This window comes from Polistes fuscatus, unplaced genomic scaffold (assembly GCF_010416935.1).
Source record: "Polistes fuscatus isolate 324 unplaced genomic scaffold, CU_Pfus_HIC Scaffold2, whole genome shotgun sequence".
Classification (NCBI taxonomy): domain Eukaryota; kingdom Metazoa; phylum Arthropoda; class Insecta; order Hymenoptera; family Vespidae; genus Polistes; species Polistes fuscatus.
Window position 1 is genome coordinate 8,716,724 of NW_025113096.1, and position 17,110 is coordinate 8,733,833.

Below are 17,110 nucleotides of genomic sequence, written 5' to 3' on the forward strand. Positions count from 1 at the left end.
AAATTCAACTACAATAAAAGGTATGTGTTTACCAAACCTGTGCATTGAATTCACAGTTATCTGTAAAGTTAGATAATGTTTTATTATCATACAGAGTTATCTGTATTACAACTACAGTTCAGAATTAAATCGAACGTAATCCAATATGCTTGTATAACTGGAATCAATGCAGGCTTTTTATACCAGTATATCTTGGTCATAATGTGACAAATTTAAATCTGATACACAAAAAAAGTGTGTTACAATATTGGGCATACATCTAATTAATTACAATATAATATAATCAGAGAATATTTTATTTTCTTGAATTGTTAAAACTTCAAAAACATTGTTTATGTTGCGACGTGATCACGATTATTCGTAATCCCGCTATTACGATAGTAATATCATTGATTGAAGATTATTGAAAACTTAATATAAAATAAATGTTGCATTCTAATATATATTTTATTATTCCAGTTTATATCTCTTTTTGTGTAATTTTAATGTGATAAGTTCTCCATATAAAAAAAATTTATCCTAAATCATATAATTTGTACACATTGTATATTTTTACATAAAATTATTTAAAATATTTAAGTTATTATAATAGTTGATGACTGAGATTAGATTCATTATCAATTTTTTGTTTATTTGTTTGTTTGTTTAACTTGTTTATAACAAATGTATGAAGATACTTACAATGATTTTATTATTATTTGCGTATAAAATGACGCCTGTTTATCTATACTGAACGTATATAGCATATTGTTTTCTTAATGTGATGGAATGCTTAATATGTTTGATCTTTTTTTTAAACAATATATTCTGCAAAACAAAGACATGCGTTTATTCCACCGAAACCGAAAGCATTCTTTAAAGCTATTCGTCTGCTAGTAGCAGACCAATTTTTCTTTTCGTTAGGTACTAAATGTAAACTTGTTTTTGTATCTAAATTATGTAAATTTATAGTAGGTGGTATCACGGCATCCTTTATAGCCATGATAGTAAAGACAGCTTCTAAGTTTCCTGCTGCACCTAATAAATGCCCATGCGCTCCTTTTGTACTAGATATATACACGTTTTTACTATGTTCTCCCATAAGAGATTCTACAGCTTTTAATTCAATAGTATCACCTAATGGAGTTGAAGTAGCATGTGCATTTACGTATGTGATTTCTGAAATTTCTATGCTGGCATCTTTTACTGCTCTATCCATTGCTAATAAAGCACCAGTACCATCTTCACTAGGAGCTGTTATATGCGCTGCATCTCCTGAAAGTCCATATCCTAGAATTTCTGCATATATAGGAGCTTGTCTACTAAGAGCATGATTTAATTCTTCTAGTACTAATATAGCAGATCCTTCTCCCATTACAAAACCATCTCTGTCTCTGTCAAATGGTCTTGATGCTTCATAAGGAAAATCATTTCTAGAAGTACTGAGTGCACGAAGACGACAAAATGCTGCAACAGCTAACGGACTGATACATGCTTCGGCTCCACCACAAACCATAACGTTAGTTTCACCTCCACGTATAAAACGAAATGCATCACCTAAATAGTAGGATCATTTTAATTTTAACATATACTTTATGTTTGGTTAATTTAATAATGTTAATGTTTTACTCTACCAATAGCATGTGCTCCAGTTGCACAGGCAGTTGATACACAATGATTGGGCCCTCGAAATCCATATTTAATACTAATATGACCTGCTGCCATGTTTGGTAAAATTCGTGGTACAAAATAAGGACTGACTTTACTATATCCTTTTTTTAAAGCTTCATATGTTGAACATACATCTACTAAATCAATCATTCCAATACCAACAGCTACTCCTGTATCTCTTTTATCATTTTCTTCTTCAGGTTTCCATCTTGCATCAGAAAGAGCTTCTTCTGAAGATATCAGTGCATAAGCTGTAGCAGGACACATTGTTCTTAATTCACTTTTAGAAAAATATGATTCTATATTTAGTTCATGTGACTGATCCCCTTTAGGAATCAAGGCAGCTAAAATGAATATAAACTTTAATTTTTAGTTATACGTAAACATTATTTGTTGATTACGCTTAACTATATAGAAATTTCTTACCCACTTTACAAGGTAATTTCTCATAATCTAAATCAGATAATTTAGTTATTCCACATTTAGATTCAAGAAGATTCTTCCAAGCATGCTGTACACCAACACCGAGAGGACATATAAGTCCTAATCCGGTAACAACAACTCGTCGTTTAGATCTAATAGCAGTTGTCAACGATCGACCTTTTTTAAGAAAGTTGATACGAGAAAACATTTTATTTTAAAAACTAGAAAATTCGAACGAATATTGCTTAATAGGTTATGTTCTGTGTTATATCAATGTTTGTTTTTATACAGTAAACTGCAACTTACATAGTTTTTCAATGATATGTACGGAATAAATAATACAATTATTTCTTTACCGACTTAATCGTGAAGAAAAATATCCACAAATTTTGATCATTTTGTTTTTATATATTATTCTACTGCGAGGCATGCGTGTACTTCGACGATATGCGGAAAAAATATGAATCAAAATATATATATATATATATATATATATATATACATACAGATTCTATATACATATATTTTTACATAATTGCACATATTAAATAAAATCTTATATTTAGTGATCATTAACAAATCAGAAATCAGAACTAATTTTGGAATTTTGCTTTAAATGATTCATCATATAAATAAAATAAATAAATTTATCTAAACGCACAAATTATATATATATTTTTACTCTATGAAGATATAAATTATAAAAGGGAATGTGCAGCCCATAGATTAGATTTATTTAATGATAATAATATGACAAAGCTTAAATTTATTATAATGCTTATAATATACTTGTAAACATAGCAACAATATTTTATAAAAATTGTTAGCTATCATTAATGTAATTATAATTTATATTTTTAACCTTCATACAACATTCCTTTTGCAACAGTAGTGGCTGTTTCTTTGCTTACTAATTTTTCAACAAGAGTCAAACCAAATGCGAATGCCGTTCCAGGGCCTCTGCTTGTAATTAGATTACCTGAGAGAGAGCAAAATTTGTCATATTCTTTTGAAAAGAATAATAAACTAATAATAAAAAGGATTATATGTTTCAGGCAGATTTATACTGAAAATAATTTCTACCATCTACCACTACGCGATCCTCTGAGTATTCATAATCATCTGTCATCTGATCTTTCATTGCTGGGTATGAAGTAACACGTTTTCCTTTAGCAATACCATGTGCTTTTAGAGCAGTTGGTGCTGCGCAGATAGCAGCAATAAGTCTATTTTCTTTTTCTTGTTCTTGCAATAGCTTGCCAACATCAGCTGACTAATTTCCATAAAAGTAATTTATTAATCTTTAAGAAATGTAATTAAGTAAGAAAAACATTTACCTCTGCAAATGCTTTCGAGCCATTGAGTCCTCCAGGTAGTATGATAACATCATACTTCTTGTCGCTGACATCAGTAAACTTAGTGTCAGCGCAAACTTTCACATCACGACTACACTTAACGCATTCATTGTCACCTAAGCTTGCTATGGTAACAGAAACCTAAAATAAAACGGTACAATGTATATTCAAAAGGTATTTCACTCTAAAACCGTGCACAATGTATAACATATGTATAATCGATTTACTCTTTATGCTTATTGCGCAATTATCATTTTGAAGGTTATATCATATAGTAATTCTACATACTCCGCCACGACGTAAGACGTCCGCCGTTATTACAGCTTCCATTTCCTCGGATCCATTAGCTATTAATAAAAGTGCTGTTTTCTTAGCCATTTTATTTGAATATTTCGCCGTATATTGAAAATTATATGCGGAGCTTCTCCAAACAGGTTTCAAGATCTTTACGAACAGAGAACACAGTTGAATAGCAGTCCTCATCGATATATAGACTACCAACTACATAGTATAGTCAATAGAAGTTAGTCTATAGACTGTAATGAGCATGTACTAACATTACGTATTTATTTACGAATAATATACGAATTTACGAATAATATTTTTTGTTTAATTTCATATTAATTTATAATACATATTCAAGAATGTTAAAGAATATGTTTTTTAAAAAACTTGGAAAAAGAAGAAATGTTTCCTCAGTCAAGTGAATAATTAAAGGGGGTATATTAAGAAGTGCGGAACGTGTGGAATTGGATCGCACCCCCACAAAAGAAAAACGAAACAAACGTAGTACAAGATGGCGGCGTTTGGGTGTTGTGGCTACTGATTCGTACAAGGTAACTTGAGGAGCGACTGAGACTTGATTTAACGGAGGATCATTCTTCGATTTTTTAGTTAGAAGTCAACAATCGTACGGACAATTCAGCGCGTGCGTTGTCGCTGAAACGAGCGGCATTAGAGGAAACAATGCGAGCGCATCATCTTTGAGGCATTTCGGAATACGGGTGAGTGAGTTTGCCTTGAAATTTTATGGCATTCCACATTATTTCGACGTGTGCTCAGGAAGGTATTTTATGATTCTTCTTCAATTTTATATTTAAAAAATGTCGGGAAAAAGATCAAACAAAAATAATTCGTCTTTGTGTCGGAAGCATCAAGCTGAAAAGTTCTCATAAGCTGTTTCGAAAAATTGCGAAAAGGAAAGATGCACGTTTCCGTTGGCGTTCCGTCCATATGATGAAATTGTGCAAATAGTTTTTTTTCTCCTTCTCTCTTTTTCTCCATCTTTCTCTTTCTCTCTCTTTCTCTCTCTCTTCCTCCCCTCTCTTTTTCTCTTTCTCTTTTTCTCTTTCATTTTTTCTTCGTTCTTTTTCATCGTGTCGTCAGGTCGTGCTAATGACTCAATCAAATTTTAACCGTAGGTTATATTTTCGTAAGTTTCGTAGAAATGGTAGTAGTTGCAATAAAGAGCATAAGATTGTGTTTGTTAAAAGCTTGATCTTATGCTATTTATTGCTTTCACCGTGACTTAAGACCACTTGAAAAATCTAAGATATTTCAGGCTTTAAAGTTATTGAAATATGCAAGTTTTTTATATTATCCCATCAGTCAATTTATAGGTTTGCCCATGTTTTATATGTTATAATATTAATAATTTTTATGTAAGTAGTTATTTTTATATGTATTTTTTTCCTAAATACAATTAGAATTATAGATTAGAACATAGCAAGGAAAATAGTAAATATAATAATGTACATCTATTTGTATTGATGGTTAAATATCTTTACAACATTTCTGATAGGTAATTAACACGAAGCCTCAGTATATATTTGCAGAAATGTCTTTGATATGAAACGCAGCCTTTGTTGAAAGATCAACATATTTTATTTTGCAAAGTAATCTAAACTAATTTTTAAAGTATGTAACTTTAATGCACATGATTGCATGATTTTTTTTAAAATAAAATTTAAAGTCTAGTATCTCTAATAAGCTTTTTTCTGTAATCGATTACATCAGCGAATCAATATATTAATGTTTTTCTTCCATAATCTATTACAATTGTTGATACTACTAGTAGCCATTACATTATGTTATGTTTGCAATTATTTTTTCAAATTGTATTATTTATTATAAACTTATTAGAGCTTACAGAGTTTAAATTGTAATAAAAAATAATGCTAATATTTTGCATGAATCGTTCTGCAATTTGCTACTGATAATTGAAATTAATTCTATAACTTTTTGTTAACACATGGTTTACCTGGTGTTTAGTTGTAAATATATTATCAGTATAATAATTTCACAAGACTTGTGTGTAAAATTATATGAGTATCAAGAGAAAAATCTATAGCTTAAAATATACTTTCATAGAAAAGTTAGCTCCATTAGAGTATTTTAGAATGATCATTAAATTCATACTATTTGTTGCATATTTATCTTAAAATTATATTGAAATTTATATATATAATAATATATCACTTTAACGTAGAATGATAGTTAAAAGACAGCATGTTAAGCATAATGCACCTTAAATAATTACTGCAAATATACTGATAGAAAAAATATACGGTTCAGGGGGTGGATGATAGGAAATTACTGAAAGTCGAAGACTGAAGCCACTCGAAACACTGGAGAAAGACGGTGGAGCTTCGGAGGAGGGGGAGATGTCTGCTGGGACCCAGGGCGAGATTCGAGTTGGCCCTTCACACCAGGTTTGCCATATATCTTCAAAAACTTTTTTGCTACTTAGCTCTATTGTGCAGCGTACCTAACTCAAGGCTTGTGGTTCTCCGATGCATTATATGAGTACAGGCAAAAAAAAATAGGTTGTATTTAAAATGCATTTTATATTGTGTAAGTGGGATAGTTAAGGAAAATATAAACTTCAAATTAGAAACAAAGAGAGAAAGTAATAGATAAATTATTAGCAAGCATTAGCGTACCAAATGGTATTTTTCTTATTTAATTTTAATTTACTTCCTATTATTCATAATCTTATATAAAAAATATATTATTTTTTTAAAGTGATCATCGAATTAAATGATATAATAATTGATTTTATAGAGACATATGACTCATATAGTGATTAGCAAGAATTACAACTACATTACATGGTTACATTAATTCATATTCTATATATTTTGTGCATGGTGTGTGCTTATTAATAGAATCACTCATTGTACAGACTACATTTACATTTAAAAAATGAAATATGTAGATTTTTCTGCATTATCAGATCAATTATATGTAATAAATATTTATATCACATCATAGAAAACCTTTAAAATATGTGTATATTTTGTTGTTTTATGTTGATGGTTCAAATAACAGAATAGTTCTGCGCACTTAAAATATGAGTCATAAATAAATGTCATAGATAAGTGTAGTTTAGTGTCCTTGTAATATATATAAAGATAAGTATATTTTAAAAATTAACAAATAATATTATACCTATCTAAATGGGATGTTAATAATTAAAATTAATAAATATACTATTACTCTATAAAAAAACTATAGGTGTAAGTAAAAGTACTAAATTTCCATAAAAAAAAAAAGGTAGTGGAAATTACTATTAAGATATACGCACATATTAATATATAGTGCGTGGAATACTTATCTATAGAATAAGAATTTACACTCGGTGAAACTTATGTGGTTTTCAGTCACGGTGAAATAATCGAAAGGTATTATGGGTAAAGGTAACTCATGCTTCGTGTTAATTACATGTCGTCATTTAATAGCTGTATTTTATTGGTTACTTGAACCATCTACGCTTGTAATTTAATGTATAAATGAATATTTATTTAAATTATGTTTCTAATTTTCCTTGCTTGTAATTTGTTTATGGGATTTTTAGACAATGAAGATGATATATGTCGTACGATTTTTAGCTTTTTTAACATAAATTTTATTTTTACGTAATTTTTTATTTAATAAAATATAAAATTTAATATAATTTGGTATGGTTATCATGGTAAAAATTTGAATGAGAAAAAGAATTATTGGTTTTATTCGTTTTAAATAAACAAGCCAGAGTATAGGTGCGTATAACTAACTTGCTTTGGCATTGGAGCTAACTGCGCACAATCCCGAATTTTGGGTACAGGAATTGGTTTCTTGTCAGGCCCGTTTGCCTGAGTATCGGCCGGGTATCCCTCCTGGAGAGCTGCATCCTGACCCAGAATTCTCTAAAGAGAGAGAAGAGCTAAGATGGATTCCAGCCATGGCATTGGATGGAGATCTACTCATGTATTTGAGAGCAGCACGATCCATGGCTGCATTTGCTGGAATGTGTGACGGAGGATCTCCGGATGATGGTTGTGTTGCAGCTTCAAGAGACGACACTACTATCAATGCTTTGGATACTTTACATGATTCTGGATATGATCCTGGAAGAGCATTGCAAGCTCTTGTTAAGTGTCCTGTGCCCAAAGGCATCGATAAGAAATGGTCTGAAGAAGAAACAGTAAGTAAAATATAAATAAGTATTAACATTACATATTACTTCTTTTTTTAATTTGATTTTATAATCTATAGGGAAACCTATTCTCAAAATTAATCGACTATCACTTTCTCTCATAGAAACGGTTTGTCAAAGGTCTTCGACAATTTGGAAAAAACTTCTCCCGTATTAGAAAGGATCTTCTACCTCATAAAGATACGGTAAAAAAAGATATTAGATGTTAAATATTGATTGTATTTAATAAAATAATAATTATATAACATTTTTTATTTGTAGCCGGAATTGGTTGAATATTACTATTTGTGGAAGAAAACACCTGGTGCAAATAACAATCGACCACATCGTAGACGACGACAAGGTTCTCTGCGAAGAATTCGAAATACGCGTAATTCTAGAGCAGGGACTCCTAAGGAAGAAGTCCCTACACCACCAAAAGATACACCGACAGCTAACGCCAATACAAAAGAACCTGCTTCAGAACCAGAAACTGTACCTGTTGGGACACCAGCAAGTAATAATCCTGGAGGAGAAATTAGTTCTGTGACAGAAGACGATAATTCTGAAGAGGATAGTGATTCTCGCGATACTAATACAAACGGTGCAACGCATTCCTGTCAACATTGTTTCTCAACTAATTCCAAGGATTATCAGGTTGCTGGTAAAGATAGATTATTACTTTGTACGGAATGCAGAGCACATTTAAAGAAAACGGGAGAATTACCGCCCGCTCCTCCTTATTTGTTCCGCCCTGTGCCTGCGGAGTCGCCAGATAGCCCAGGTAGAATGCGAACGCGAAATAAAGCAAAAGAAACACCAAGACCTGCGCGACCACGACGTACTGGTGGAACAGACACGCCTGATCAAGAAAAACAACAGCAGCAACAGACACCCGATAAAAGTAAAAAGAAGTCTTCTAGTAAACCAGAAACACCAAAGAAAGCTCAAAAACGAAACCAAGCGGATGATGCAGAAGAGGATAAGGAAAGTCAAAAACGAAAACGTGGTGACAGACCAGAGAGTCCTTCGGAATCACTCACTACCGATAGTAATTCTCTTATGGATGAACCTGAAAGAGAAACAGAAGGAGACACGAACGAAAATCAACCTACGCCTATTGCCGTACAACCTGAGGAACCTGTTAGTCCAGCTATAACTACACCAGAAGAACCTTCTGAACCCACGCCAACTTCAACACCTGTACCAGGTCCTATACAAAGTTTACCTATATCTGTTCCTGTTATTCATACTTTAGATAAAAAACCATTATTGGAAGAACCAGTGGAAACTAAAGATCAAATAGAAGATGTACCTTTAGCCATGAATCAACCACTAAAATTAGAGCCACTGCCAGTAGAAACAGCTATGTCACCTTCTAATGAAGAAATGAAAGAACCAGAACAGTTGAACTTAAGTACATCACAGCCACTAAATATGAATGATATGAATCAAAACATACCTCGTAATTTGTCTCAAACAATGACAAGTGCAGTAAGTAGCATGTGTCCGCCAAATAGTTCACAAAGTATTCAAAATACACAAATCATATCACCCAATCAGCAAGGATTACCATTAAACATGCAATATACATCTAATGTTCCACCCGTTCAAAATGTGCCACAGAATTTATCCCAAAATATACAAATACCACCAAATATACCACAGAATATGTCTACAACTCAGAATATGGGACCAACACAAAATTTACGTGCACATTCTGAAAATATGTCATCTACGCAAGGCTTGCCACAAAGTATTGGAGGCCCTCCATTAAATCTCAATATATCCCAAAATATACCAGCAAGTATATCTCAAATTCCTCAAATATCGAGTTCGCCACAGCCTCTTGGATTAACGGTTATGTCATCAGAAAGTAGAATGTCCGAAAGAATTCCAGAAGAAAGATTACCTTCAGAAAGAATGCGCGATGGTAGAATTTCTGATAGAATATCTGAAAGAGTATCTGAACGTACTGAAAGTAATGAACCAGAAAGAGTTGAACCGCCGAATATGTTTCAGCCGATTCAACCAAGTGGAATTTTATCTATGGAAAAATCTTCCAGCATTTATAATTTGGCCGGAACTCCGCCAATGGAGCCACAAAACTTAAAAATTAAACAAGAAATTATTCCTCCTGAACCAGATCCGTTGCAAAGTTTGAAAGAAGTGAAAGTTCCTGGTTTTCAGACAGGTTTTCCAGGTCCAAGTTTGGAAAATATAAAGAAAGATCCAGATAGTACAAGTAAACCACCCACACCAAGTAAACATTCTATGCCAAGTAATCAACCAGTGCCACAAATTCAATCAGTGGCAGCATCGCCAACGCCAACGTTACCACCTCCGCCGACATCTATTCCTCAACCTGTGATGCATCCGGCGCAACAGCCTAGTCCACATATGGCTCATCCGTTCCATCCTCATCATCCCTTAATGCATCATTCATTATTTACTGCGATGCATCCTTACCATCCACATGCTTATCCTGGATATGCACCTGTTGGTGGCTATCCCTCGTTTTCACCATACTCGTATGGACCAGTACCACATGCTATCCCACCACCATCGCCGCAAAGAAGCCAAGAAAATACAACAATGATGACAGCTCATCACTCTAGTACAAGCTCTAGTGTAACAACCAGAGAAGAAGGAGAAAATCTTATTGCCACCCATCACCATTCTTCTAGTATGCACCAGGCAACCACCTTACATCACGACAAACTGTTAACCATCTCCTCTCATAGTTCTCATAGTCACTCGTCATCACACAGTTCACATAATACTCAGCGTAAACCGTCGCTCGTTTCAGCAACGTGTTTAACGTCGACTAGTTCTGTACACCACCATCATCGACCTCCTCAACCACAACCACCAGTTGTACAAGAACCAAAGATGGAACAGGATCTTGGTGAGCCAGAACCAGAGGAACCGCCAAGTCCACGCGGACCTTCTCCTGAACCAAGAATCGAAGATTCTGAATGTCACAGATCACAATCTGCAATATTTTTACGACATTGGAATCGAGGCGAAAATAATTCCTGTACTAGGACAGATTTGATGTTTAAACCTGTGCCTGATTCTAAATTAGCTAGAAAGAGAGAAGAAAGATCAAGGAAACAAGCAGAGAGAGAAAGAGAAGAACGTGATAGAGTTGCTGCACAACAGGCTAGAAAAATGACAACTCCAGAAAAACAACCTGAAACTTGTAAGCCGCCTAGTCGAGGTCCACTCGAACCTGTTGTATCTCCATATGATAGGTATGGAACAAGACCAGGGTCTTATACAGATACACCAGCTCTAAGACAACTTTCTGAATATGCAAGACCACATGCAGCATTTTCACCTGCTAGACACCCTGCTCCACCCGAGTCGATGATCCATTTTATGTATGGTCCAGCTGCGAGGGAACGTATAGAACTAGAACATTTAGAACGTGAGAAGAGAGAACGCGAAATAAGGGAGCTACGTGAGAGAGAATTAAATGATCGTTTGAAGGAGGAACTATTAAAAGGAACGCCCAGACCAATGCCAGCTCCTGTTGATCCGCATTGGTTGGAAATCCACCGACGATATGCGGCTGCAGGTCTCGCAGGACCTTCGGGACCACCACAAGCTTTGCACCAATTTGGTATATATGGAGCTCCGCCAGGACCGAGCCAATTAGAACGAGAGCGACTAGAAAGATTAGGTAATTATTGTTTTTTGTTTTTTTTTTTAATCATTTTATCGATATCTACTCGTCTCAAACTTAGCCAGTTACTTTCTGTAATTATTTATAAAGATATTCTTTTGAACGGTTAAGTGAAAGTATCTTGGAGGAATGCAAAGTGCTGCAGTGACGAGTGGAATGTATATGTGAAAGATAGAAGATAGTATAGTTTACTATTTTTACACCATAAAACAAAAATAGTATATTTGATCGAGGTACTATCGGGTTTAGGGATACCGACTGCAGCCGGCGGGGGGCCAGCGGGTGGAGGGGCTGGCCATCCCGTAGCGGCTCATCACCATGGCCAGCTGGACGAGCGGTTGGCTCTAGCTGCTGACCCAATAGTCCGGTTGCAGATGGCTGGCATCTCGCCCGAGTATCACGCTCACACTCACGCGCATACGCATGCGCATACGCACTTGCACTTACATCCGGGACAACAGCAGGCCCAGCAACAGGCTCAGCAACAGCAGGAGGCAGCTGCGGCTGCAGCTGGATTCCCCCTGCCTGGTAGGTGCCAGAGTCAGGATGTTCTAAGTCTTTCTTAAGAGTCCTTTTGACAAACATCTATGACAATAAGTTTTCATAATCTACCGCTTTACTTTCTCATGCCATCATGTACTGGCAATTAAATCTTTCGACCCTTTTTTAACTCTTAGTCTTTTATTCGAAGTATAAATAACAGCTGTTTCGGTTATACAGTTTTTCAGTTATTCACGTTATACATATTTAGGTGCAAGTGCGAGTGTACGCGTGAGTGCTATAAAAGAGTAGTATACATAGATATGTATGATTGGGTGTGTGTATGTGATAAAAAGTAAAAATAATTAATCGTTCAATGAATATTTTTTCTATACATAATATCAAGATAACTTTAAAGTGTTATGTTTTCGATAATAAATATTTATCCAATATATTATAAATATAAAAATAAGGACAGTATTTTTTTTAAATATTCGTAAATAAGTATTACATATATACAAGGGTGAATCAAAAGAAGCAAGCAAGACACCTGAATATTTCTATTGGATTTAAAGATACAAAATATGGCTATATCAGAATTAGAATGACTTCAACGGATGTATATGATCATCATATCATTTTTTTTTTTTTCGATGTTTTCAAGATCACCAACGTTTTTTTATGCATAATTGTAGCCAACATCTAAAAAAGTTCGACAGTATAACACTAAACGACCTTCAAATGATCAACCTAGAAATATGGAATAAATAAAATTCAGCATGTAATAGGTTTATTTGCTATATTTTTGTTACGTTCAATGTTCAAAATGACTTTCCTTAGCTGCAATATATTGATTTAACCGTAGTATTATGCATAGGAAAAAAATATGCAACCCTATTTAAAAAAACATTAGTGACCTTGAAAACACAGAAAAAAAATGATATAATGACCATGTGCGTCCGTCGAAACCATTCTAATTCTGATGTTGTCATATTTTGTATCTTTAAATCTAACTGAAATATTCAAGTGTCTTGCTTCTTTTGATTCACCTTTATAATAGATTATTTTATTTTCAATGATGCATGGTTTTAATGGATTTTTCCATATTTGCTTATCCATATCTTATAAATATATATATATATATATATATTAGTCTCATGTAATGATTAATCATTTGAAACACACACAACACACACACTTTCCATTTATTTTAATATTTATTATTTGCATAGCTGCTGCTGGTTCTAACTATCCTCGACCAGGCTTAATGCCCCGTGATCCAGCATTAGGCCTTCATCCAGCGGAACTTCTGGGAAGACCTTATGCAGATATGGCAGTGCATCATGAACAATTGCAACGTCAATTCATGATGGAACGTGAGCGTTTTCCTCCACATGCATCGATCGTGGCTCATCATGAAGAATATCTAAGGTTTGTCTCTTAAAATAAATATTAATACATTCCTTCGTATGATGTAATAAATGAATCAAATATATATTTGATTAACGAAGGATGTGTTTTAGACAACAACGTGAGCGCGAGCTTAAAGTGCGAGCGTTGGAAGAAGCTGCACGTGGATCTCGCCCTTAAACATAATTGTATTTATATTATAATGATTATCCTTTATAAATAGGGATGCAATTAATTGCACAAAACAAATGTGGTACAATATACTGTGCCAGTATGGTGCAAGAACAAATGGCAACATTTGTTCATGATCGTTGGTCTTGTATTTAAGATCATAAATTATTTTTACGATCTTTTAGTGACATAATGAGACTTAAAGTGTTACGTAATGTAACTTGTTAGTGTAAATAACGTAGTGATAAACTCATCAAGTACTAGATTTTATTCTAGTACCTTAGAAATGAAAATGATATATAATAGTGCTTTAATGTGTAAATTTCTTTTTTTTTTTTTTTTTCTTTTTTTTTTTACAAGGTATTTGAGGTTTAAGTACGATTAAGTGACAAATCGAGTTTATCTTAATGGTGTGAATGCCAAAATGTTGACCTGGAAAAACTTGATGGATCTGGATTTGTGGAGACTATAAAGGAACTACTACTTTTAATAGATATATTTAAAAATTTTTTTTTTATATTTTTTTTATATATATGTATAAAATTTAATAATTTCTAATTTTTAATTGTTTTTATTATCCTTTCTTTTGTTGTTTCGTTAAATCTTATACATTAATATCGAGCCTTTACAAGTAAAGTATTATATTAAACATTAGAATAAAATTTCCATTTTTATTATTGTGCCCATTCTTGTTTATAATCATTGGGACAATTTAGACTTTCGATATTTATCGTGTATATGAAATAATTTAAGTTAAACATTACATAATTTCTCTCACAGATATTTGTATATTTTCTATAAGTATTGCTTAAGATTAATGAGAGACTATATGTATGGGCCTTTGGTAACAGTAGCGCGAACGCCTGGTATGTAGTGAACATTAAAACAAAGTGACCAAAGTTAAACGTTTGTAGGAAATTGTTGAGCGTGAATGCATAATGTTTAATTAATCATGATCTGCATTGTAAATTAAATAACGAATCGTACGATAAATGAAGATATTAATATCGGAAATTTGGAATGATTCTTTATGATTTTTCGAAATATCTTCTCTATTCTAATGACCATTTGAATATGTAAATTACGCTATAATTGAATCAATGTAACTTAGTTATTTAACAAAGTAAATATTTCATACAAACGTGCAATTGAATTTTATATTTTTCTCCTTTTATATATTATTAATATGTAATGTAAATATATTATTTTCGATTTAAATGTTCGATCGCGTTTTTCATTATTGCTTATTTAGAAAAATAAAAAACAATATAGTTTTATTTATTACATTATTAAGAACATTCTTTTATTCTATATTATAAATGCATTTACAAATATACTAGAATTGATATTAATGAAACAATTTTAATGATATATATTTTATATTAGTAATAAATTTTTTTATTTTTCAGCAATAGATTGTTTATGAGTATTCAAAAATATATTATTCCAATATTGAAAAATAATGAAATTTGAATAATTAAAACTTTCACTTGTAACAGTACAGTTAATATTTGGAAAATTTATATTTAAAATGAAAAATAAAAAGTGAAATCAAATATTTTTTCTAAATTTAATTTTCACAAAAAAAATTGTTTACAAGCACGGCGGCGAGAAAATTCATCAAGTTGAAAAAACATCAAGTTGTTAGTAACTATTCGTCACCGTCTGGAAACTGTATGAAAGTGTCCTAATTAGTTTTACAGATGGAATTTGTTTTCCGCGCCCTACTACCAGTCAACGGCTTGTTTTTATTGAGTGTAATGTGAAACTCAACTCCTGACCATATTACGTGGGAGTCTTGGCGTCCGCAAGTACTCGCTCATATTCATAAGAGTTAAATATATTTCGTTATTCACGTCATCCATAACACATACAAAAAATATTAATTGATGGATGATTTCGAATAAATCTATATAATTAATTCTGATCATTTTTAATTATATACTTTCTTAACGTATTTATTTGTTTAATAATGAATTTATATTTCTTTTGATTGTTTAATTTAAATAAATTTATATATATTTAAGTTAAATTTTGGTTGTCTTCGTTTGGCAAAAACTTTATTTTTTAAAACACTTATGTGTTCTCTTGTGCGTCGTCATACGATCCATACGGCCCTGATCCCAGGCACATGTTTTCACATATGTTCCTTTGCAGCAGGGATGGGGTGGGGATTTGCTGTAACACATGAGAGGGGACTTCCATAAACTGGAAGAACTAAAGGAAATAGGAGTAATATTCATTCATAAAGACGTTCTTGTTGCGACTGGACAAGAATTTAAAAAGTGTTTGACTGAATTGAAAAGAAAATCATTTATATCATCATCTTAAATTAAATATTTAAACAATGACTACACGTAAAAAAGAAGAATCAAATAAACAGCGATATCAAGCTAACGCACGTGAAAGAGATAGAACTCACAGGTAATATAACATTTCAGTTAAATATTTTTTGTGATAAGTATAAAACATGAGCCAATAAATCATTAAAAAATGCTATATATATAGCATTTGTATATATATTTAGATTTATTTTTAATATATATAATTATTATTTAATGATAGATTGGTAAAATTAACGATAAAAACAATCGATAAGATTTTTTTGCATACAATATTTTTCAATGATTTTGTTTAGTACATGTGTGTTTTAGAAAGGTTTTCTCTCTCCTCTGCATTCTTTGGAATAATTTCAAAGCAAAGACTAATTACATTTTCCAATGCTCGCGGAGAGGGAAAATAAATTATTTTCTATCACAGTTTACTTGGAATAAAATCATTGAAAAACATTGTCAATAAATACAGGTTCACGATTCAAGAAAAGCAATCTTCACTGTGCAGCGTGAATACAGCTTTCAGCGCACTGAGAACATTGATTCCAACGGAACCAGCAGATAGAAAATTATCCAAAATAGAAACTCTCAGATTAGCGAGTAGTTACATCAGTCATTTGGGTGCAGTTCTTGTTGTTGGTGCTATGGATCAACCTTGTTTACGACTAGAAGAAAGTAGTCGAGTATACTCAATGGGTGATTGGAATGATATGCAAATTAGACCACAAGTTTGCACTTTTTGTCTCGCTATGCATAAAAAATATGTAAGTAGGCAATACTTTTTCTCAATATTTTCAATCATACATAAATTCATTATATCAGAACAAGTCTAATGATTTCATTTATTTTCAGAACACAAATGACAATTCGGAAATTCTTTCTGATTATCCAAGTCATAACATGACACCATATATATTTGTTCCAGGGAATTCTGCAAAGTATATTGATTAAAATTATATAGGGAGATATACATATATTAAAGAATATATTTCTTGTAAATTTTCTGTAAATACATTATTTTAATAAATTTCTTATATACAATAGAGTTTCTATTACGAGGATCCATAATGGACATACACACCATAAATGATTTTTAATAGTTTATATTATCAGAAGTTTAAATATTTCATGCATTTGTGTA

General features: G+C 32.4%; 4 protein-coding genes across 12 annotated transcripts; 2 read left to right on the forward strand and 2 right to left on the reverse strand.

Annotated features, from left to right (window-relative positions):
* Nucleotides 1-657: 657 nt before the first annotated feature.
* LOC122516067 (3-oxoacyl-[acyl-carrier-protein] synthase, mitochondrial) lies at nt 658-2,549 on the reverse strand. Of its 2 annotated transcripts, XM_043633611.1 has the most exons (4): nt 2,380-2,549; nt 2,077-2,294; nt 1,614-1,994; nt 658-1,536 (listed from the first exon to the last, which is right to left on the reverse strand). In XM_043633611.1, the coding sequence occupies exons 2-4, from the start codon at nt 2,279-2,281 to the stop codon at nt 794-796; spliced, it is 1,329 nt and encodes a 442-aa protein (XP_043489546.1). In that variant the 5' UTR covers nt 2,282-2,294; nt 2,380-2,549; the 3' UTR covers nt 658-793. The 2 variants fall into 2 exon arrangements, with proteins under 2 accessions (XP_043489546.1, XP_043489547.1); XM_043633612.1 differs by lacking the exon at nt 2,380-2,549 and having other exon boundaries at nt 2,081-2,169.
* A 237-nt stretch (nt 2,550-2,786) lies between these two features.
* LOC122516068 (protein dj-1beta-like) lies at nt 2,787-3,925 on the reverse strand. Its single transcript, XM_043633613.1, has 4 exons — nt 3,717-3,925; nt 3,411-3,569; nt 3,157-3,346; nt 2,787-3,052 (listed from the first exon to the last, which is right to left on the reverse strand). The coding sequence occupies exons 1-4, from the start codon at nt 3,909-3,911 to the stop codon at nt 2,931-2,933; spliced, it is 666 nt and encodes a 221-aa protein (XP_043489548.1). The 5' UTR covers nt 3,912-3,925; the 3' UTR covers nt 2,787-2,930.
* A 247-nt stretch (nt 3,926-4,172) lies between these two features.
* LOC122516066 (arginine-glutamic acid dipeptide repeats protein-like) lies at nt 4,173-14,123 on the forward strand. 7 transcript variants are annotated; one of them, XM_043633605.1, is made up of 9 exons: nt 4,173-4,264; nt 4,323-4,845; nt 6,003-6,139; nt 7,534-7,893; nt 8,010-8,090; nt 8,167-11,572; nt 11,825-12,103; nt 13,288-13,486; nt 13,567-14,123. In XM_043633605.1, the coding sequence occupies exons 3-9, from the start codon at nt 6,092-6,094 to the stop codon at nt 13,643-13,645; spliced, it is 4,452 nt and encodes a 1,483-aa protein (XP_043489540.1). In that variant the 5' UTR covers nt 4,173-4,264; nt 4,323-4,845; nt 6,003-6,091; the 3' UTR covers nt 13,646-14,123. The 7 variants fall into 7 exon arrangements, with proteins under 7 accessions (XP_043489540.1, XP_043489541.1, XP_043489542.1 ...); XM_043633606.1 differs by having other exon boundaries at nt 4,198-4,845; nt 13,579-14,123; XM_043633607.1 differs by having other exon boundaries at nt 4,198-4,845; nt 7,552-7,893.
* A 1,501-nt stretch (nt 14,124-15,624) lies between these two features.
* LOC122517015 (basic helix-loop-helix transcription factor scleraxis-like) lies at nt 15,625-17,109 on the forward strand. 2 transcript variants are annotated; one of them, XM_043635288.1, is made up of 3 exons: nt 15,625-16,060; nt 16,442-16,733; nt 16,822-17,109. In XM_043635288.1, exons 1-3 carry the CDS (start codon nt 15,984-15,986, stop codon nt 16,918-16,920), a joined length of 468 nt encoding a protein of 155 aa, XP_043491223.1. In that variant the 5' UTR covers nt 15,625-15,983; the 3' UTR covers nt 16,921-17,109. The 2 variants fall into 2 exon arrangements, with proteins under 2 accessions (XP_043491223.1, XP_043491224.1); XM_043635289.1 differs by having other exon boundaries at nt 16,478-16,733.
* Nucleotide 17,110: the final 1 nt, after the last annotated feature.